Raw genomic sequence first — 22,304 nt, forward strand, 5'->3', positions numbered from 1 at the left:
AAAGGTGAACTGACAACCAAATTTAGATTCACTGTGTACATGGCTCTTTTTTATGTTACTTTTAAATGTTTTTTTTCTTACAGAAACGCAACTAAAATCACCATGTGCCACTGTTTTCTGTTTGCCTCATCACTGGCTTGTTCTAATGCTGGCACTAGGAGCGTTTGTGATCATGCACGCTGTTGTATAAGTTAATGTTGCTGTTGATGCAGAGAAGGCAGTGTGTGTTGCTTCAGTCTGAAGGCTGCATCTCCCAGCATGCATTGTGTGCAAAGAGACCAGTCCAGATGCTTGCACTTCCACACTTCAAGATGTTTGATTAAAATACCTTTTTTTTTTATTCTTCCAGTTCATCAGCAGTCATGAATGGCAAGTCAGAATCCTAAAACTTTGAAGAAAAGACTTTGACTATTCCTGTTGACTGTATAAGTTTGTTTTATATGTTTAATATGTATTTTTATATGTCAGCTGAAGCACTTTAGTTTATGCTGTCAGCTTTTAAGCTTTGAATGTTTCACAAAGTAAATGTTTGGTAAACCTGAACAACTATGACACACAAGATAATAACATGCAAGAGGTGATGCTTGTGTATGATTTTATTGTAATATTTGTATTTCCACAGAAAAGATTACATTGTCAATTATCAGTAAAGTTTGAAAGCAGTGGTTTATCTAAGCCTTGAACTTCACATTGTAATACACATAGTATCCGTTGTTGTACATATAAAGTCTCTGATCGGCAGGATTGTAGTCCAGGTACACGTAAAATTCCTGGAACTTCTCGAAGCGAATGCTAACGTGGCTTTCCTCGTTTTTATTGGTGTCATAAGTGTAAAAGATCTCCTCTGTTTGGGTATCTACTGACCTGGTTGCGTACAGAACGCCGCATATCATGAATGCATTTGTGATTGACTCCTTGTATTCGCTGGTCTGCCAAACCTGCTCTACTTCAAATGTCTCCTCGTTGATCTTCCCTAAAACCAGGTTACCGTTCGATTCCTCCGTGGCGTAAGTTACCCACAGGCCGGACTCATCGGCTGCGAAGTCCAGGTTCTGGTTGGCTGAGTAATGGTAGGAGAATCTGGCGCTGGCCTTGGGAATCACCTTGAACTGAGCTGTTACACTGGTCATGTTGAACTTTGCCATACCAAAAGTGCTTCTGAACTGATAGTACAGGGTGTTTTCTCGCACAACGTAGTTGTTTCCAGTGCCTTGCCAATCATATTGGTATCTGACGTAAAGCTCATGTGTCTTAAAGACCTGTCTCATGATCAGCTTGTAGTAGTCTGAGTACTGTGTGATTTTAGTGACCAGAGTGTCCGTATAGCCATAGTACCAGTACATGTTCTCAGAGCCAGGCAAGGGCTTGGAGTCTTTACCCCATCCTCCATACCTGAAACCTCCATTCAAGTCTGCGTTTAGCTGGCTGATGACGGGTTTTCCAATCCTGAGAATGCCTCCATGCTTACAGGACCCTTGGAGATTTTAGATAAAAAAAACTTTTATAATAACACTTAACACTTAATTTGTTAACATTAATGCATTAGCTAACATTTAATGCATGTAGTTAGCAAATGAAACCTGATTGTAAATGTTTAATTGTGATGCATAATTGACATGAGTATAAGTGTGTAGTGCGTCATTTTGGACAACTTTTCTTGAAAAGAAAATTCTGCAAAAATTCATGATGGAAAATGACATGGTGACGTAGGGTGCAGTCGAATCTTGAGGCAAATCAAAGGAGAATTTTGTTACTAGCCCTTAAAGGAGTAGTTCACTTAAGAATAAAAATTTCCTGATAATTTACATCTTGGAACATCATCCAAGATGTTCATGTCTTTTCTTTCTTCAGTCGAAAAGAAATTAGTTTTTGAGGAAAACATTCCAGGATTTTTCTCCATATGCAAGAATGCAAGATTTTGAAGTTGGACAAGAAAAAGTTTTTCGCCCTTCCCTACATTTTTGAAGCGGAAAACGCGTGTCCTTCCAATGTGATTACGCATCAGAGAGCTACATTATTATAATTTTTTTTTTGAAAGATAAGACATGAACATTCCTCGGCTGGGATTGTGTGGAGCGGCACTGAAACTGCAATCTGGACCTTCAACCCGTTGGACCCCATTGAAGTCACTATATGGGGAAAATCCTGGAATGTTTTCCTCAAAAACCTTAATTTCTTGTCAACTGAAGCAAGAAAGACATGAACATCTTGGATGACGTGGGGGAGAGTAAATTATTTGGGAATTTTAATTCTGTAGTGAACTAATCCTTTTAAAGTTCAAAAGTTATTAGCATAAACATGAGTACAAGTTTGGTCAGCTAGTGGCGCTAGAGGGATTGAGTTAGAGACTCTGCCATAGACTAAAAATTTGAAGAATAAGAAAATGAATGGATACAAGAGATGCCTATGCACATTTAGTGTAATAAAATAAAAATAATAAAATCCTTCTTGTTACATGTATCATATAAAACACTTCAAATAAGCCAAAGGTGTATCATTTTCTCAGAAAATTTGTATTAGCCTACCTATTTGTGCATTAGAGTAGTCTTCCTTATCATCCTGACATTTCTCCAGTTTCCGCTGAAGTTTGGCGAACTCGATGCGAATCACTTCTAAGTTGCTTCGGTCGTAGCTCTCCAGTTGGTCCACAACTAAACTCATATTGCGAATCTTACAGAAGAAAACAAATTACAGTCATGCAAAAACTATAATGCCATGTTTTGTGTAAGTGAAGGAAGTTTCACCTCTATGAAAAGACTCTCGAAGGCGGGTGAAGAGGAGTTTAGAGACGTTTTCAGTTGCATGACCAGAGCCTCAAACTCTCTGAGCTCAATGCGGAGGAGCTCAAACTCTAGTTTGATGTACTTGTCCGGTCCGCTCTCCAGATTCTCCACGCGAGCTGTCAGGTTGGAGAGCTGGCCGAGGAGAGTGACTAGCTGAACTTTCAGACTGCTGACCTGAGCACATTAAATGGAATTTAAAAAAATGAGAAATGGATGATTAGCATATAGGAAAATGCTTTGATTTAATTGACTTTTAACAGCGAGATGGAGAATATCTTTAGTTGTTGATGTCAACGGTTGTGTGTTCGATCACAAACTCTTCTGTCAGTTGGTAGAACTCATCAAATCAAACAGATATGAACAGGTTGTGTGACGCCCTCATTCTCAAAAAACCATCAATAAAACTACACTAGGTCAAAGAAAATATGACAAGGATGAACATGGCCTGTGCTGTAAATGATAGTAGTAGTTAATAAGGTGCACAGAGTGTCAAAATGATTGGTGACCTCTTGACCTTGCCCCACCCACTGGGCCACTGAATGGGTAGGCTTACTATGATATTAGACCACATAGCCTATAATAAAAGAGAATGGATTTCAAACCTGAACCATACATGTTTTTATTCAAAGATCAACAGTCTGTCATTAGTCTTTAGTCTGCCACAAAAAAACAACATTAATATCATGAACTCAAATGTCATTGTGAATAAAATGACCCACTCCTCCTGGTACCTGCAGAGACGTTTTTGCTTTTTAGCGGCGTGTTGGGGTTCCAGTACACCAGCCATGCCAACGAAACGAATGAATGAAAATTAGCCTATCAATGCATATCTAAATTCGCACCTTCAGTATCTTTGTAGAACTTAAAAAAAAAAAAAAGAAACAGAAAAGATGCTGCAGCCAATGAGCAGCCGACGGGGGCTGGCTGCAGGACGACTCAACCTCCATGGACAGTTTTTAAGGTTTTATCAGACAAGAACTACTCAAGATTTTGCTTAAGTATAATTTTCGGGACAATTAGGGCCGTATTCGGGATTCGGGACAACAGCTTAGATTTGGGACGTCTGGTGACCCGAGGGTGGTCAGTGATCAGGATGAGACATTCTGAATGTTTTGTTACAGCTGAATTTATTTCAAATTATAATCTCAAAAGTTTAAATTAGATCTTTTAAAAATTAAATGTTTTAAATTAAATGTAATGAGTTCTTTAAAGTCTTAATAAAAACAAATATTCTACATCGATGGTCTATGGAAAATTTGACTTAAACTTAAAGTATATTTTTTATTTATCATGGGGTATGTAAAATACTTAAAAATTTGAAGTGTCACAAGTCATCTCACACATGAGAAATGTTCAGTATATTCTTAAAGGGATACTTCACCGATTAGCATTGAGCTTTGTATCCGTAGAAAACCTGTATTATTTTCGAATGACCGTGCTTCCCTCCCTCATGTCCCCTTGAGACGAGAGATTTAAGTATTTTGTTTCTGGAAAAAATCCTCTGATGACGCAAAAAACGTCATTTTGCGTCATTGAAGGATTTTTTGGCCAGAGTTGAGAGACTACAGCCAGTAGGAGGAGCTCGTTCCGCACTTTTTCAACCCGCCCATAGAGGGTGGGATCTCACTCACAGAATGTACAAATAGTGTCAGCCATCTTTTTTTTGAAGCTAAGCTAACAGGCTCTTGTTCTGTGGAGAAAGCTGAGTAGTAGGGGTGACCATACATCCTCTTTTTTCCGGACCTGTCCGGCCAGGTTTTCGAGATCGCCCAAAATGTCTGGGATTCGGCTTTTGCTTTCTATAGTCGCCATTCATTATGTTTGCATGCACACCTTTTGTTTCATTTAGACTGAATTCATTCCGATTGGCGAATCTGAATGTAGTGTTTACATGAACACTAAACATGATCGGTTGATTTGCGTTTTAGCAGTGCTAAGAAAATTCCTGTGTTTTCGCCTCAGTCGGGATCCGTGTGAAGCAGAATGCATGACCTGCAAAGCTGGCACGTATGTGTCAGTGTCAAATAATGTAAATGTAACGAGGTTTGTTTTTATGGGAAGAAGGAGGCGGGAACCGGCGAACATTTATAGACTTAATGAATTAAAATAAAATAAATATAAAACAAAAGTAAAAGACAGCAACCCCTCACGGACGACTGCTGTCACATCAAATAAAACATAAACATCAAATAAACTCCAGGCCGGCCTCTCTCGATCTCCACTGTCGTCGCTCCTCCTTTTATGCTTCCGCTCCTCCGTGAGAGATAAGAGACCGGTGCGTCTCACAGGTTTCGCTCATCAGTTCTCCCACGGCCCTCAGCCTCGTCTTGCTCGCCACAGTAAACATAATGAATGGCGACTGTAGAACGCAAAAGCTGAATCCCGGACATTTTGGGCAATCTCAAAATCCCGGCCGGACATGTCCGAAGGGCCCAGGCAGACTCGAGCTGGGGCGGACTAACTCGTCACGGAGACTCATGATAAAAAGGCGTCTTTTCAGTTTCGAGTCAACTAGTACCCTAGTTGTATAATTTCTTCCGATACTGCCCTCTGTATCCGGTAGGCATGGCTTGGGAGTGGTCTCATATAGGGCAGCAAAGCAGGTGCATTCTGGGAGTTGTTGTCTTTCATCCACATGAGCCAAAAATACATTTTCTGGCTTTTCTCAGTCTAGAAGGCACCAAATTCTAAAATAATGTAACATTTCTACTACATAAATGACCCAATTTAAATAAACATTCATCTTTCCAGCAGTGAAGCATCCCTATAAGAAACTTGCCACATAGCCCTATCTTCAGAGAGAGAGAGAGAGAGAAACAATGAAAACATTTAGAGCCTGTGATGCCTCAGGCCCCGCCCCCCATTGACGGGATGCTTAAAGGTCCTTCCAATCACCGCCGCGTCTTCAGATAAATAAGTTACTTGAGGATCATTAATGATAGCTTCAGGATATAGGGTGACAGACCAGCTGAGCCTTTGGGCATCATGTCATAAAACGTACTCAGTGATTGCTTCTCCACTGAATTCGCTTTTGTTTAGCATCTGTGCAGCCTACGGGCACGATGCTTTTCCCATCCATCACGCACATTGATAAAAATACTGCTGCGTCAATAAATTACTCCTGAGAGTTAAAAAAAATACACAATAGGTCTCTGAGCTCCTCTGTGAATCACATCGTAAAATGATGTCCGCTGAATTATCCATTGTTTCGTATCCTATGTCTGTGACATTATGTTTTCCTCACAGACCATAGAGCGCTGTGGACATCTAGCACTCAAACTCTGTCATAGATTAAAAACAATAAGTAGAAATAATTAATATAAACACCACAAAAATATCTTAAGTTGCTTATATTAAAATACAATCATATATGTATATACATATAATACTTATATAATTATATAATATTAATTATATCAACGAAAGCGATTGATAGTGTTTACCAAACGAAACATGCAAATATACTTCTCCATATTAGTGTGTGTATATGTATGTATGTATATATATATATATATATATATATATATTACACATATTATTCATACCATTATTTATTTTTGATTTGATGTGATTTATTTAATTATATCCAGAATGCCTTACCCATGAAACAAAAAGGCACCCGCCTGCCATCCGCTGATTGTTTTGCGGTCTATGGACGATGCAATGCTCTGCTGATGCGAGCCGCAAGCCCTTTTCTGTTCTAGAAAGGATACAGCAAAGATATTTAATGCTAATGTATGAGGCATAGGCCTACGCCGAGTTTCATTCATTTACGATGAGATGCGCTCTAGTTCACAATGCAATGCCTGCGCCTCCATGTTACGGTTATTATATTGTCTGCTATATTTGCTTTTTATTTATTAAATACATGCAATTGGTTGATGAAACATTTATTAAAATTAAGATACAATTTGTACAAAACGAAATTCGCTTTAAAGAAAGGCTATTAACAATGCAATGCAAGTGAACGCGGCGCGCCGGCGCCTCAATGTCACGGTTATTATATTGTCTGCTATATTTGCTTTTTATTTATTAAAAACATGCAATTGGTTGATGAAATATTTATTAAAATTAATATACAATTTGTACAAAACGAAATTCGCTTTAAAGAAAGGCTTTCTACAAAGCAAAGTGGTAAAAATCATGTCTGACGATTTACAAAACAAAACTTTAAGTGGTAAAAACCATGTCTCCCGATATATTATGATCCTATCTTTTATTACAATTGTTTTTGAGCTAAAATGTAATACACATCATATATATACACACTGTATTATGTTTCTTTTATCAAACATGTTTGGGGCAAGTCAAGGGGTAATTAAACTGCACGATCAGTTATCGGTAACGATACGTTGTTTATTATTGCAAATGTTTATTGCTAATGTTTATTATTGCAAATGTTTTTCATTTGTTTAATAAATCTCATAATTATGGCACACCACTATATCATAGTCATAGCTTTTATTTCTATCTCAAATGATTGGCGGTCGGTCAGGGGCTACTTGGCAAAGAATCAAATACAGTTGGAAACGACGTAGACCATTAATAACACAGACTGTTAACAATTGTTTTTAATTAGTATTTAAACATTCTCTATGATAAAAAATGTTTGTAAAAAATATTTTAATAACACGGTTTTGGCGGATATAGAGTTCTAATGACGGTGTTCAACTATAACCGTCGGTCTCACGGTTATATACTAACCGTCACACCCCTATCAAATTGTATAGAGGATAAAAACACAAAGTCCAGGACTTATTTCCATTGTGGTCCTCAACACATAACATCAGACCAAGACACTTACAAACTGTGTGATAATCAATGAGATAACATAAAAACATTTTTCTAAAATAAAATAAAAACGGTAACTGGCCCCTGGTTCTATTCCGCTACCTTCTCTAGTAACCAGTCCTTGATTCTCTTTTAAAAAAAGTTCATGCTGGAAATGACTTTAATTTGCCAGTCTAACTTGTTCCACTGAACATGCTGCCACGAGTGTAAATATTGTGTGTCTCCTTTACCTTAGTAATAAGACACGACAAAAAATTTGGGACATTACCAAACAATATTTTATGGGTCATGGTCAGACTTGACATAATAACACGCGACTCAACAGAGAGCCAGTTGAGCTCAACAAATTGTGACCTACCTATATGAGACCTATGGCCCAGGTTCAGAATTACTCTTATAATTTATTCTGTGCTGTTTGCAGCCTCCCTTTAAGTCGTTTTGTTAGGCCTCAATCTGTTTGTTAGGCCTCAATCTGTTGTGTACAATCTGTATTGTGAAAAGCGCTATACAAATAAACTTGACTTGACTTGACTTGACTTAAAAACTTAGTGAGCCCGGTGACTTTACTCAGAACCTTATTGGCCATATTCCTGCCATCCAAGCAGTGTTGTTTTCGTCAACGATGACGATAACGAAATTATTTCGTTGACGCACCTTTTTTTTATGACGATAACGCGACGATGACTAGCTAAAAATGGCTCTAAGGTGACTAAAATATGACGAGACGTTTTCGAGTTTTCGTTGACGAGACGAGACGGAACGAAAATGATTATAAGTCTGACGTTCAATTAGGGTTGCCAACCGAGAAAAAAAAACCGACGGTGCGGTAGATACTAATTTCTCCCCCTGTTTGTCTATGATCAGCGTAGCGTTTTTAACATCTTGGAACATCATCAGAGAATGCCTTTTTAATTGGTCGTTTCGCATTGTGAGTCACGTATCGTAGCAACGATGACGACAAGTGACAACAGCGGGAAATGTAAAAATGACTACCTCGCTCCGAGCAGCCGGCCGCCGGCGAGAAAGAAAAGAGCACAGAAATGTAAAATTGAATGGTAAAATGACTACCCGTAGCTGGAATGCGTGAGGGACAATGAATACAAGGCCAATTGTACCATATGCCGTCGCGTTTTTTCTGTTTGTCACGGCGGAGTGTGTGATATTAAGCAGCACGCATCAGGAGATAATCTAATAATTCTATTGAATAAGTTCGCACACAAGGCTACAGAAAACTGTTGTGTTTATTTTTCTTCAAATGCAGTCTAAGCCGGTGAGTTTTGAATGTTATATGTTGTATTTGTTTAAGTTAAAAATAAAACGTATTATAAACTAAACAAATCCATGGTTCATTGTTGGCAAAATTATCATGATAGCCTTTATATTTCACATCTATGTGGTTCAGTCTTGTATATTAGGCCTACTTTGCTATTCTATAAATATATAGGCCTAATAAGTTGTATTATAATATGCTATAAGGTATGAAATATATTTATCTAAATGTATCAATTAGTTTCCACAATATTCACCAGAAGTCATCATTAAGGGGTTATTTAAAAAAAAAAAAATGTTATGAATTGCAACACTTGCTACAACCTGTCAAACCTAAGCCCATGTCCAATACTTTTTAACCTAAATTAATTTTTTAAAGACTAAGTTACTTTCTTTTTTTTTTTTTTTTTTTTTACTAAAATTGACTAAAACTTGACTAAAACCTTTTTGCGTTTTCGTCGACTAAAACTTGACTAAAACTATCAAGTTTATAAGTGACTAAAATGTGACTAAAACTAAAAAGCATTTTCGTCCAAAAGACTAAGACTAAGACTAAAACTAAAAGGGCTGCCAAAAACAACACTGCATCCAAGTTGTTTTCTAGGATGCAACCCAGGTATTTTACTGACGCTTTTGTACTGACCACAATATTCAAAATAACCCTAAATTCTGAGCATCTATTCAATCTGTATTTTGAGCCAAACAAGATGGCCTCTGTCTTATCAAAATTAAGGGGCAGCATATTGTCAATCAGCCAGTTGTTTACAGAAGATAGCTCAGAGCTCAGGTTAATCTCTAGAGTGGATTGTTGTTTATGAGACATTAAAAGTGCCGAGTCATCAGCGTACAGAAATGTTAAAAATAAGGACGGTCCGAGAATACTTACTTGTGGAACGCCACATTCAACTACACAAGGGTCTGACAGTACTCCCCCTAAGACCACCAATTGTTCTCTCCCTGATAGGTAAAATCTAAACCACCTACAGGTGGAGCTGTCTGCCCCTAATGGTGCGTTTACACCAAACGCGAATAGAGCGTCTGGCGCGAGTGATTTCAATGTTAAGTCAATGCAAAGACGCGTTTACGCGCGTCTGGAGGTCCTGCGGTGCGAATGAGGCGTTTAGCGCGGCGCGGTGGACGCGAATGATTTTATTTGGTGCTTTTTGTGCATTCCAGTCCCTCCAGAAAAACACTGAGTTTTTTTGTGATTGTTGCGGGCAAAAATCCTTGATTATGCGGCACGTTTTCTTAAAAAATGCGATGGAATATGCAGGATATTTATGCAATTTTATGCGATGAAATTGCGGGAACTTGCAAAAATTGCGGGAACTTGAAAAAAAAAAAAAAAGAAAAAAAAAAAAGTGATTCTCCCAACACCCTATTCATTAGGCTACTACTTTAATGTAAAGAGTCATTTCTTATTACTTCCTATGATAAGCAAGCATACTACATCACATAAAGTGCTGGGAATATTTAAGTTCTCATCTTGTTTTATTTCAGACCTTAATAAACACATGGCTCAAACTTACAAATCATCATGGTTTCATCGCATCGCGGGGTTTGCAGCTTTTCAATGATGTCGCGTAATTACGTCACTTCATAACGTTCCCATGGCAACAGGGGAAATGGTTGCGCTTGTGCGAAGTAAACGCAACATTTTTCAACTTAATGCTAAGATATATGTGACTTTTTGCAACGAAAATGCGGGGATTATGAAATCATGCAAGCCCGCATATTTTGCGCGCGGAAATCTGCAATTTATGCGGCGAAAGTGCGGCGTATTTGAAAAAATGCGTCCCCCGCATAAATATGCGGACTTTGGCTGATTATGCATTGAATCATGCGATCGCATAATCGCGTTTTTCTGGAGGGACTGGCATTCACGCGTCTGACGCCCGAGTTGAAAAATCTGAACTTTGGCGTCAGTTCGCGCCGCGTTAACCAATCAGGAGCCTGCTTGCTGCTGTCACGTGGTGAAGTTAAAACAAAGTAAATCTTTTATCACAAAAACTTGATTTCAATATATGATATATATTCATTTTGTATTAAATGCTATTTATTCCATATCTAATTCCAGATTATATGAAACATCATTATTCTTATGTAAAGACAACTTGATTTCAATATATGATATATATTCATTTTGTATTGAATGCTATTTATTCCATATCTAATTCCAGATTATATGAAACATCATTATTCTAATGTAAAGACAACCAATATATTTTAGTGTATAAGAACATAGTTCGTGTCTGGACAGTGTTGTGTGAGAAAGAAAAGAAGAAAAAAAAATCACAGGACAGGTTAATTACTTTTGGAGGCTGGCTCCATTTATCATTAATACAAAAATAAATTACAGATTATGTGGGCGAGGGTGATCCTCGCTCCGATGCGGGACAACAGGTCATCAAACTGGGCGCGGGACAGGCGGAGGCACCGCTGATAGCGGCCGTCATCCAGGCGCAGCTCCTGGAGAAAATGGTGAAACTCGCCAAACTGGGTACGCCTCCGGAAGGTCTCGGTGGACGATGACCCCTATGCCGATGTTCTGCTTTCAAAAGCAAATACAGAGCGGTAACTCTCTCGAGGAATGCTTGATCAACATCAGCCATTTACAACACAAACAGACAACCGCCTAGCACTTGCCCCTCCCACAAGAAGCGGATTTCGCCTCAGACACGTGTCAATTTCGCTTAAAACTTTTGCTTTTTACGCGCGTCAATTTCGCTCTGGACGCGCGAATGGATTAAAAATGTTCAAGCGTCCAACTAGACGCGGTAGACGAGAATTTGACGCGCTATTCGCTTTTGGTGTGAACGCACAGTAAGGCCTCAAGTTTGGCAATCAGTCTGTCATGATTCACCGTATCAAATGCCGTTTGAAGATCCAATAACACCATTGCGCAGAGATTTCCATGATCTATTTCCCTGCGTATGGTGTCGGATAAATAGAGTAGGCATGATTCGGTATAATGTGACTTCCTAAATCTGGATTGGAATTTAAACATGAAGTTGTATTTATTAAATTGCTCATTGACCAACCTTTCAAAAATTTTTTGATACTGTGCATAAAATAGAGACCGTTCTGTAATTACCAGGATTGTGGCTGTTTCCCTTTTTTAAAAGGGGAACTACCTTGGCCCTCTTGAGATCATTGGGGAAAACACCAGTTTCAACAGACAGGTTAAAAATATGGGAGATGAATGGGGCTATTTGGGCAGCGACATCTCGTAAAATCTGAGGGGATAACCCATCTAACCCAGGGCCCTTAGAATGATTTCACCCTATTAATGTTGAATAACCCATAGGAAGGTTGAAGATTTGAGGCCAGCTGTTCTGCTATTGAAGTGAAGTAAGTATTAAAGGTATAGCGGAGGATCTTTCCAAATTTTAGATAAGACCCGCCCTCTCCACTTTTTGAAAAGTTTGATTGATTCACCAGAATGATTGACAATTAGGAGGACCAATAGTTTAGACTACCCACCAGGAAGTAAAACATCCTCCGCTATACCTTTAAAATGATTAGCAACCTCTTATTGAAATTTAGGATACCCTTAATTGTTGCTTCTTGGTTTCTTAGTATTTGTCTTAGCGGCCAACCAATTCCTTTAAGGTCTTTCACAACTTTTTTGGGATATCTTTATTATTTGATATATCATTCTTATAGTGATAGTCATTCTATTTTAACACATGAACAATTTACAACAGGGGACCAATCCACATCAGCCAGCATCTTGAAAGTTTCCTGGGAGTAATATTTAAATGATCTCGATAGTACAGTCTTGTGAGAGTAAAAGTTTTTTTTTAACCCGTTTTTCTTGTACAAAAAATTATATTATGATCACTTATGCCGTAATAATAGTACCACTTTGAGATATTTTAGTTTTGTCTGATACTAAGATCAGATTAATAATACTCTCACAAGTCTTGCTTATTCTCATGAACTGTTTTACAAGCTGTTCAAGACCAAAAGAGTGACACAGGTCCTCCAGCATTTTGCCGGAAGGATGAGCACAGCCCGACACATTGGTGTTCATATCCCCCATTCAAATCATCTCAGAGCTCTCTTTGTCTGATAGGCTCAAGAGAACTTTTTCTAACTTATCATAAAAAGTGGTATGGCCCAGCGGTCTGTAGCAAGCCCCCAATAAAATGGGTTTGGTTTTTGGTAAACATATGTCCATCCAAACAATCTCTAAATCACTAGCAATGTCATCTCTACAGTTAAAAGCCACATCTGAGCGCACACATACACAAACCCCGTCCCCATTTCAATTCCGGTCCTTCCTAACTATACAGTAATTATTAATGGCAATTTCCTCATTGCTTATAGTTCCCCTTCAGTCGGGTAACGTTCGACTTAGTCGATCGTACCGACTGATGGGATCACGCCAGGGAGCCAGATGTCTTCGATATAGTATACAAATCAAGCCAAATGAGCTTTGGCAGGTGCGCAATCCACGCCCCGCCCTGCAGCGTGGGTATAACAGGGAAGTGGATGCACCCACCATTCATTCTTTTCGCTTCGGAGCCGATCGTTTGTTATGTCGATATCTCTGAAAGTGTACTTTAATAACAAGCCTGTGTGTGTCGGCACTTCTGTTGGAAGCTCTCCCAGTGCTGACGTTACAGCGTGTGGCAGCGGTGATCGCGAGCTTCTGAATCTCTTAACTGCTGTTCTCACAGCAACCTTTGAGTTTGTTGGCTGACGGTCGGTTTAAGGGTGAGGAAAGTGAGTGCTTCACTGACGGGGTTTCCCGCGGACATCCCTGTGTGCCCCAGCACTGGTGAAGGGCATTATTCCAAGGAAGTAAACACGGGTGAATTTTTCATCTTTCTTCTCCGGAAGAAGGATGTCTTTCCACCTGTGCGCTGCAGGGTTTGGTCGTTCCCTAGCCCTCTGTGATGGTCACAATTTTTGTGTTGCGTGTTTGGGCATACAACATGCTGAGGCAGCTTTGGTGGATGGTGCATGTTTTCTGTGTGAAAATATGCCTTTCTAGGCGTTGAGATATAGACTCTCGTTCGCTTGCGAATGTAGAGTCCCTGATTTTGCGCCACTCCCTCGCCGGTGGTGTGAGTCAGGTGATCGCAGAGATGTGTTTGAGGCTCCGCCCGGAGATTATTCCCCGTGGACTCATCACAACTCCTTCACATCGATACCTTTGGATTCTAGTGTTGAGCGCACTGATTCATCTGTAATGGGTGAATTAGACGTTCCATTGGAAATTCACCAGGGGGATAGGATGCCGACCACTACATTTGAGGGCGAGCTGTATACTGTCTGGGACGATTCCCCCGTGCTGTCCCCCCTGGGTTGTACAGCATGGCCTGAGTCAGATCCACAGTCGTCAGCTATGCTGAAACGGGCCACCGAGGCTGTCGGGCTCGAGTGGAATCCTCCGCCCGGGCCCGCTCAGTCTCGGCTGGATGATTGGTTTCTTGGAGCGGGTCGGGCTTTGCCCACCGCTCCAGTACCTTTCTTTCTCGAGATGCATGGGGAGCTAACCAGGTCATGGAAGGCACCCTTTAAGTGACCAGGATGGCTCCTCCCCCCTCACTATCCTTGAGTGCTACATCCGGCTCTGGCGAACCGTGTTTCCCCTCACAGGCTCTGGAGTCGTTGTCTGCTTTGTCAGACGCGGCTTATGGAGCCTGTGGGCAACCCGAATCGCCAAAGGGACAAATTCTCAACCCTGGGTTTCAAGAGGTTCAGATTATCAGACACCCCAGATCAGTCTGGCCTGCCTCAATCCCCTCTTGTGTCGCCAGTTGGCAGACGAGTACGGTTCAAGGACCCAGGTTTGCCTCCTCCCGTACTCAATGCCACCAAGTGGAGGCAGGTTTGTGTGATACGTACACAGACCCCCCTCCGGACCGCCTTAGGGCCCTCCGGGTTGGGTCCCTGCCCTCCACTTCGCTGCCCTCCTCCTGGTACGTCAGTGGTGCCACATCCAGGAGATTGGTTTGCAGCGGTAGACCTGAAGGACGCGTACTTTCACGTCTCCATCCTGCCGCGACACAGGCCATTCCTGAGGTTCGCGTTCGAGGGTCGGCGTATCAGTACAAAGTCCTACCCTTTGGACTGTCTCTGTCCCCCCGCGTCTTTACGAAGGTCCCTTGAGAGAACAGGGTGTTCGTGTCCTCAACTACCTTGACGACTGGCTGATACTGGCTCAGTCGCGGGAACAGTTGTGCAAACACAGAGACTTGCTGCTCCAGCATATCAGTCTATTGGGTCTTCAGGTCAACTGGGAAAAGAGCAAGCTCACCCCCAGGCAGAGCATCCCTTTTCTCGGTATGGAGTTGGACTCAGTCAAACAGATGGCACGTCTAACGGAGGATCGTGCCCAGTCGATGCTGAACTGCTTGGATACGTTCAAGAGCAGGAAGGTGGTTCCACTGAAATACTTTCAGAGGCTCCTGGGGCATATGGCTTCCGCAGTGGCAGTCATGCCGCTGGGGTTGTTACATATGAGACCACTTCAGCATTGGCTTCTGGGCCAGGTCCCATGGAGGGCGTGGAAAGACGGCAGGTTCCCGGTTGCGATTTCTCGAACTTGCCGGAAATCCTTCCAACCTTGGTCAGACGCTGTGTTTCTCCGGTCCGGTGTGTCCATGATACAAGCGTACAGGCATGCGGTGGTGTTCACAGATGCCTCCAAGACAGGTTGGGGGGCCACGCACGACGGGTATGCAGTAGAAGGACGCTGGACAGGTCCTCAGCTGCATTGGCATATCCATTGCCTCGAGTTGTTAGCGGTACTACTTGCTTTGAGACGCCTCAAAACGCAGCTGCTCGGCAAGCATGTACTGGTCAGATTGGAGGAGTCAGAAGCATCTGAGGTCGCTTTGTGCCATTCATATTCCAGGTCTGCTCAATCGTGCCGCTGACAGGCTCTCACGACAACAAATAAAGCCTACAGAATGGCGACTCCACCCCCAGTCGGTTCAGCTGGAACCTGTTCGTCGATTGGTGTTCTACTCGGAGAAAACCCCCGAGTTTTATTCGGTTGGATCGGTGCTTTCTTTCCTGTAAGAGGGGTTGGAGCGAGGGCTTTCTCCCTCCACCCTCAAAGTGTATGTTGCCTCTATTGCCGCTCATCACGATGCAGTTGGTGAGAAATCCCTGGGGAAGCACGATCTGATCGTCAGGTTCCTTAAGGGAGCAAGGAGGTTGAACCCTCCTTGCATCTCTTCCATACCTTCTTGGGACCTATCTCTGGTGTTAACAGCACTTCAGAGACCTCCCTTTGAGCCCCTGCGGACAGTGGAGTTAGCAATTCTGTCTCTCAAGACAGTTCTCTTGCTTGCACTGGCTTCTATCAAGATGGTAGGGGACCTGCACGCTTTCTCGGTAGACGAATCGTGCCTGGAATTCGGGCCGGCTGACTCTCAGGTGACACTGAGACCTCAGCCCGGATATGTGCCGAAAGTTCCCACTACTCCCTTTCGAGATCAAGTGGTGAACTTGCAAGCGCTGCCCCTGGAGGAGGCAGACTCAACCCTAGCTTTTCTCTGTCCAGTCCGCGCCTTACGGACTTATCTGGACAGAACGCAAAGCTTTAGAACCTCAGATCAGCTCTTCATCTGTTTCGGAGGCCTGCAGAAAGGGAAGGCAGTCTCTAAGCAAAGGCTGGCCCACTGGATAGTGGATGCCATCATCTTGGCATACGATACCCAAGGTGTACCTTGTCCCCCAGGGTTGCATGCCCACTCTACACGGAGTATTGCTGCTTCCTGGGCGCTGGTGCAGGGTGCCTCGCTGGCAGATGTTTGTAGAGCTGCGGGTTGGGTGACACCTAATACGTTTGCTAGGTTTTATAGCTTACGTGTTGAGCCAGTAGCTTCTCAGGTGCTCTCTTCAAATAGAGGGCACCCTTGAGTCAAACACGCTCATGTTGGCTTGCTACGTGAAAAGATTCAAGGCCCAGAGAAGTAAATGAAAAGTGGAATAAAGTCGTTATTTTTGTTTGTTTTTGCGCACAAAAAGTATTCTCGTCGCTTTATAAACTTAAGATTGAGCCACTGGAGTCACTTGGACTATGTTAACAATGTCTTTAATACATTTTCTGGGCCAGCAAGTTATAGTGTCTTAGAAGCCTATGGAGGAGTGATCTAGCACTCAGATTTAATAAAAAATATCTTAATTTGTGTTCCGAAGATTAACGAAGGTCTTACGGGGTTGGAACAACATGTGGGTGAGTAATTACTGACAGAATTAAAATTTTTGGGTGAACTAACCCTTTAATCTCTCTGAAAATGTAAGATGATTTAATTTAAAAAAAAATTAATCTAAAACTAAAATAAATGGTTAACTGTGTTTCAGTAAATTTAGAAAGGTGTTTATTTGTATATTGAGTGATTGTTATCATTTAATTTATATTCTTTTAGAAGAATAGAATGTTTTGCACCTTTTCAACTGTAGTTAGTGTGTAATACCAGTTTGATGTGTGTGTGTGTGTGTGTGTGTGTGTGTGTGTGTGTGTGTGTGTGTGTGTGTGTGTGTGTGTGTGTGTGTGTGTGTGTGTGTGTGTGTGTGTGTGTGTGTGTGTGTGTGTGTGTGTGCGTGCGTGCGCGCGCGCGCGCGCGCGTGCGTGCGTGTGCGTGCATATTGTGATATGGGCTGTTAAAAATTTTCCTTAATCATCATTAGACCTGCATTTACATAAGCATGATATGGAATGCGGATGCCACTGGATGTCATAGGTCAAAAATAACCCTCAGGACTTAAATTATAACATGTCAAAGCTCAAAAATTAATCAAAGGACGTATTATACTCAGGAGGTCATAGGCCAACATAGGCAAACCAATCATCCAATGGGGTCATAGGTCATTTTCATCCCCGGAGGATACCCAAGGTCAAAGGTGACACCGGCCTGGGTGGTCAAGGTCGTCGGTAGGGCACGACCTGGGTGGTTCAGTGAGATGGCAAGGTCAAGAGGTCACCAATCAATCATTTTGACACTCTGTGCACCTTAATAACTACTGATAGTCTGCAGAAAGCCATCAAATTCATTGAAATGACTGAAAACCAATGGAGGCATTTAGAAACTAAATACTCAAACTATAAAATTTTTGGTTAAATTATTAAATTTTTACAAAAATCAGTTGTGGTAATTAGGGGTGTAAAAATAAATTGTCACAATATATCACAATACAAAAATGCAACAATATGTATTGTGGATAGTTCACCCAAAATAAAAATTACTGTGTGAGGAAAAAAAATCACGTTTTCAGAGTTTTAGTGAAAGTTTTAATTATTACTACATGAAACTACTATATATAATGTTGAATATAATGTATAATACACTGTAAAAAAAATTTACATCCCCAAGTCAAAAATTTCAAGTGACCGATAACATCTACATTTTTCAATTAGTCTGACATATTATTTCTCACTGAGCCAATGTTAACAGACTATTGCAACAAGAATTTCACTTGGGCCAATTGAAAAATGTAGATGTTATCGGTCACTTGACATTTTTGATTTGGGAGGGTTAGAATTTTTTTACATTGTAATGCAAGGGGGAATATTAGTGTGTCCTGATAATGCCAAATGTCTGATGTTTTAAATATATCTAGTCAGTGTGTAACGGTCACCAGCTGGAGTGCCCTTGAGAGCCACCAGAGGGCACTCCACATAAGACTATCATATTCACTCACAGACTACATTTCCCATCCTGCATCTACCTGGACTGATTACTTCATACACCTGCACTGCATTATTCACCTGCATTGTTCCTGATTACAGTCACACCTGATCCTCATTCTATGGACTATTTATGTCTCACACATTCTCACCCTCACTGCGAAGTCTTGTTTTACTGTTGTGAACTCTACTGAGCATTTATTCCTGTGACTGCCTGTTTGTATTTTTGACCTTGCCCGTTTCTGGATTTCTCCCTGTCTGCTGCTTGCCTACGTTACCTCTGCTTGGATCTCTGACTTTGATTGTTTGCTGCCTGCCCTGATCTTCTGCCTGGTTTTGTACTACGATTAAGCCTTGTCTTCACTGCTGTATCTGCTGGTTCTGACCTTTGCCTGTTTGACTACTCCTATTAATAAATCACGCTGCGAATGGATCCCCCAGACTCTGATGCTTCATAACACAGTGACAGAGATCAAGCATATTCATCTACAATAATGCTGTATTTTCATCTTCAGAATCATGAATATTGGTATTCTGGTGTCTCTATTGTCCTGTGCTTTTTCCAGCACACAAGTCCAAGCCTGTTCATTTACACACACAATGTTAAACCAAATTTAGCATTATAATCAGCTGTAAATTTTTTGTTAACCTTTTACCATATGTCTTGGAGTATCGCAATAATATCGTATCGTATCGTTATACCCCTAGTGGTAATGTGTTGGCTCCAGGGTTATTATAGTTAACTAAAACTAAAACCATTAAAAAAAAACTAAAACGCCTTTGTTACTTGAAATAAAATAAACATTAACTGGAATAAAATTAAGGAAACATTTCTCATTTTCAATTAGTTTATAACTTGCTGTACTGTACAATCTAACCCTAACCCTAAAACTGACATAAAATGAATAAAAACTATATAGACATTTTATATATATATATTAAATCAAAACTTTTAATTCATACAAATTATAAAAGCATCTCTATGATGCTAAAATAACACTGGTTGGGTTGAATATAAAATCTGCTTATCTAGACTATATAAACATAAATCTACCTTGCTGATGTGGAGTTTGATTTTTAAGGAGAGCTGATTTGAGGACGTCTGTATTTGCTCCACACGGTCCGCTGGGAATGAAGTATCAGGCAGGAACACGTTGCAAACACACTGTCCAAACTCCCCGACGGAGCCGTCGACTCTGCCAGAGCCCCAATCCTCTAGAGACTGGAGAAACATTATGGGATTATTCATCTTAACGTTAAGATATGTTTGAAAATCGAATCTTTGGAAATGGTTCAGCAATGTATCAAAACTGAGATAGTGAGTGTCAGGGGGACTCTTAGTAAGTCTCTTACCAGCCATGTGTGAGCAGGAGCCACGAGCAGGAGCACAAGCAGCAGGAGATCCATCATGTGTCCAAATATTTGTCTCTTTCTCAGCTACGGTCTTATATGCAGCATGTTATCAGAACTAATCTACAGCACGTCTTATTCTCATGACAGTTGTGTTTGACATCCAGTGGATGTACGATGAAGTTCCTCATTAGAACATATGCACACAGTTCATGTTTGCTTAATACGTTTGTACATGTTTTATTGTCATAATCGTTCTGAGAGGAAACATTGTTTGCCAATCCTGAAGAAGGTTCAAGGATTACTGTAATAACATGCCATCACAATGCCTGAGTGCTGATGTGATCTAGACCTCTGTCTGTCCGCCTTTGTGCGTCCATCTATTCATCCGTCCATGCTAAAATAATGCAATAATATTAGGAGTGTCTAATAAAAAGCAACATAACTGGTAACACACACACAATGTTTTTTAAATAAAAAAGAAATGTATTTTGGGGGTGGCCTTGATAGAGTAAACTTTAATTCATTTTATTTAACTTTTTTGTATGTGGATCAATTCAATAAAAAATGTATCGCAGGGAATGTGCCTTTCTAAATTATAAGGTGATTCTGACTTTTCACTTGCAAAAAAGAAAAACCATTTCAGCAATATTTTGTAGTAAAAGTATACATATTGCCTTAAGTATACAACTTCTATTAATTTTAAGGTAGTTCATACTAAAAACCTTTTTTCTGTAAAGGTACATGTATTGTCTTTTAAAATATAGGAAACAATGGGGCTAAAGGCACAACTTAATTTGCTTTTCACTATTCACATAGTGTATGATTGCAGAATAAATATGTTGTTTTTTTGTGTGAAAATAAATCATAAAAGTGGTTTATTTTGTTTAAAAATATTATAAATGTACGAGGTCACGAGGGGGTCTTTTACCCCACAGACACACGGTAAAACCAGCATGGGGCAAAAAATAGACACAGTATTGATACAAATACTTCAGCTAAAATAAAATGTTTTTAATAATGTCGAAGTTAATACTTGTTCAAAACAATCACGTTAGCAAAGTGTTTCTGTTTATTTTGATAAATAAAATAATTCATTTTTGTTCAATAAATGTACTATATTAATTAATATAATTAATATTAATATATAAATATATTAAAATGTTAATATAAAAATATTTTTTAAAAATACATGCAATTATTTAAAAAAGTAAAGATTGTGAAAGCATTGAATGAAATCCCATAATTTAATATAGATTTACAGGCCATAGGGTGCCCCGTCTCTGAGACAGCGGGTCCAAACTCAGAGGATTAGGCCGGGGAGGGGATGTCACAAGGAGCATGAATTCTGGGAACCAGTTCCGGTTGGGCCAATACATGCAACTAGCAAGACCTGCTCCTTTTCCTCCCTAACTTTGTACATGGTCTGTGCAAGTAGGCTCACTGGGAGAAACGCATACTTGCGTAGGCCCCGGGACCAGCTATGTGCCAGTGCATCCGTGCCAAGGGTCCCCTTGGTCAGGGAGTAAAACAACTGGCAGAGGGACGTGTCCGGAGAGGCAAACAGGTCTTCTGTACTCCTCTGAAGCATCTCCAGATCAGTTGGACCGCCTGGGGATGGAGTCTCCACTCTCCTGGAAGCGCAGGCTGTCGTGAGAGCTCGTCAGCTGCACAACTGAGCAGTCCCGAAATGTGAATGCAACGAAGCGACCTCAGATGCTTCTGACTCTATGGGAGAAGATGGTGGGCAAGTTAGGACATGTGACGGAAGCGTAGACCCTTTTTGATGATTGATGTACGCAGCGGCCACAGTGCGGACCAGTACAAGCTCACCTAGTAGCGGCTATTTGAAGCGGCCCAGCGTAAGACGTACTGCTAGCAACTCGAGGCAGTTGATGTGCCAATGCAGGTGGGGGCCCGTCCACATAACCGAAACTGAATGCCCGCTGTACGTGGCACCACAGCCAGTGGTGGAGGCATACGTGAAGACAACAGCATGGCTGGACACTTGCTCTTGCTCCTGCCCGTAGAAACAAAGGGTCTGACATAACCGACTGCGTTTACGTGAATGCTCGTCAAGTCGCCATTTTGACACATAAGTGCGTGTATTTGATAGGTAAAGCGCAGGAGAACTGAATTGGGTGCTTGAACGCTGACAGAAGGCTTTCAGTGCGCACGCTTCGAGTATGTGCTCACGGAGGGCTGCCTGTTAGCATGCGAGTGCTGAATTCAGATCTCTTGCATGGTTTATTGCAATTTTAATAACTTAATAAAGCACGTTTTGCCTTTTTATTTTCTCATTCAGCCAAGTTTCTTTATCGCTTAAACGCGTCAGTTAGGCTACTTTAAGCAGTCATGGCAAAACGCATTGACACGGTTGTAAAATTTCTGAATACAACGGGTGACAATAAAATGTCAATCTTCACTGCGGTGACTATCTGGTTGCATTTTAAGACTTT

At 40.9% G+C, this 22,304-nt stretch overlaps 2 protein-coding genes across 2 annotated transcripts in view; one reads left to right on the forward strand and one right to left on the reverse strand.

Annotated features, from left to right (window-relative positions):
- LOC309479447 (uncharacterized protein) overlaps nucleotides 1-22,304 on the forward strand; it is a 148,951-nt gene that overhangs the window by 108,826 nt on the left and 17,821 nt on the right. The window lies entirely within an intron of this gene.
- On the reverse strand, nucleotides 579-20,042 carry olfm4.2 (olfactomedin 4, tandem duplicate 2). Its single transcript, XM_082143543.1, has 5 exons — nucleotides 19,849-20,042; nucleotides 19,550-19,717; nucleotides 2,745-2,957; nucleotides 2,526-2,670; nucleotides 579-1,474 (listed from the first exon to the last, which is right to left on the reverse strand). The coding sequence occupies exons 1-5, from the start codon at nucleotides 19,903-19,905 to the stop codon at nucleotides 672-674; spliced, it is 1,386 nt and encodes a 461-aa protein (XP_081999669.1). The 5' UTR covers nucleotides 19,906-20,042; the 3' UTR covers nucleotides 579-671.

This window comes from Leuciscus leuciscus (assembly GCF_965113295.1).
Source record: "Leuciscus leuciscus genome assembly, chromosome: 17".
NCBI lineage: Eukaryota > Metazoa > Chordata > Actinopteri > Cypriniformes > Leuciscidae > Leuciscus > Leuciscus leuciscus.

Coding starts and splice junctions, on each gene's coding strand:
- olfm4.2 (XM_082143543.1), bottom strand. CDS start 19,905: ATGATGGATCTCCTGCTGCTTGTGCTCCTGCTCGTGGCTCCTGCTCAC. Junction 19,718..19,848: donor CTCCTGCTCACACATGGCTG/GTAAGAGACTTA, acceptor ATGTTTCTCCAG/TCTCTAGAGGATTGGGGCTC. Junction 1,475..2,525: donor CTACTCTAATGCACAAATAG/GTAGGCTAATAC, acceptor AAAATCTCCAAG/GGTCCTGTAAGCATGGAGGC.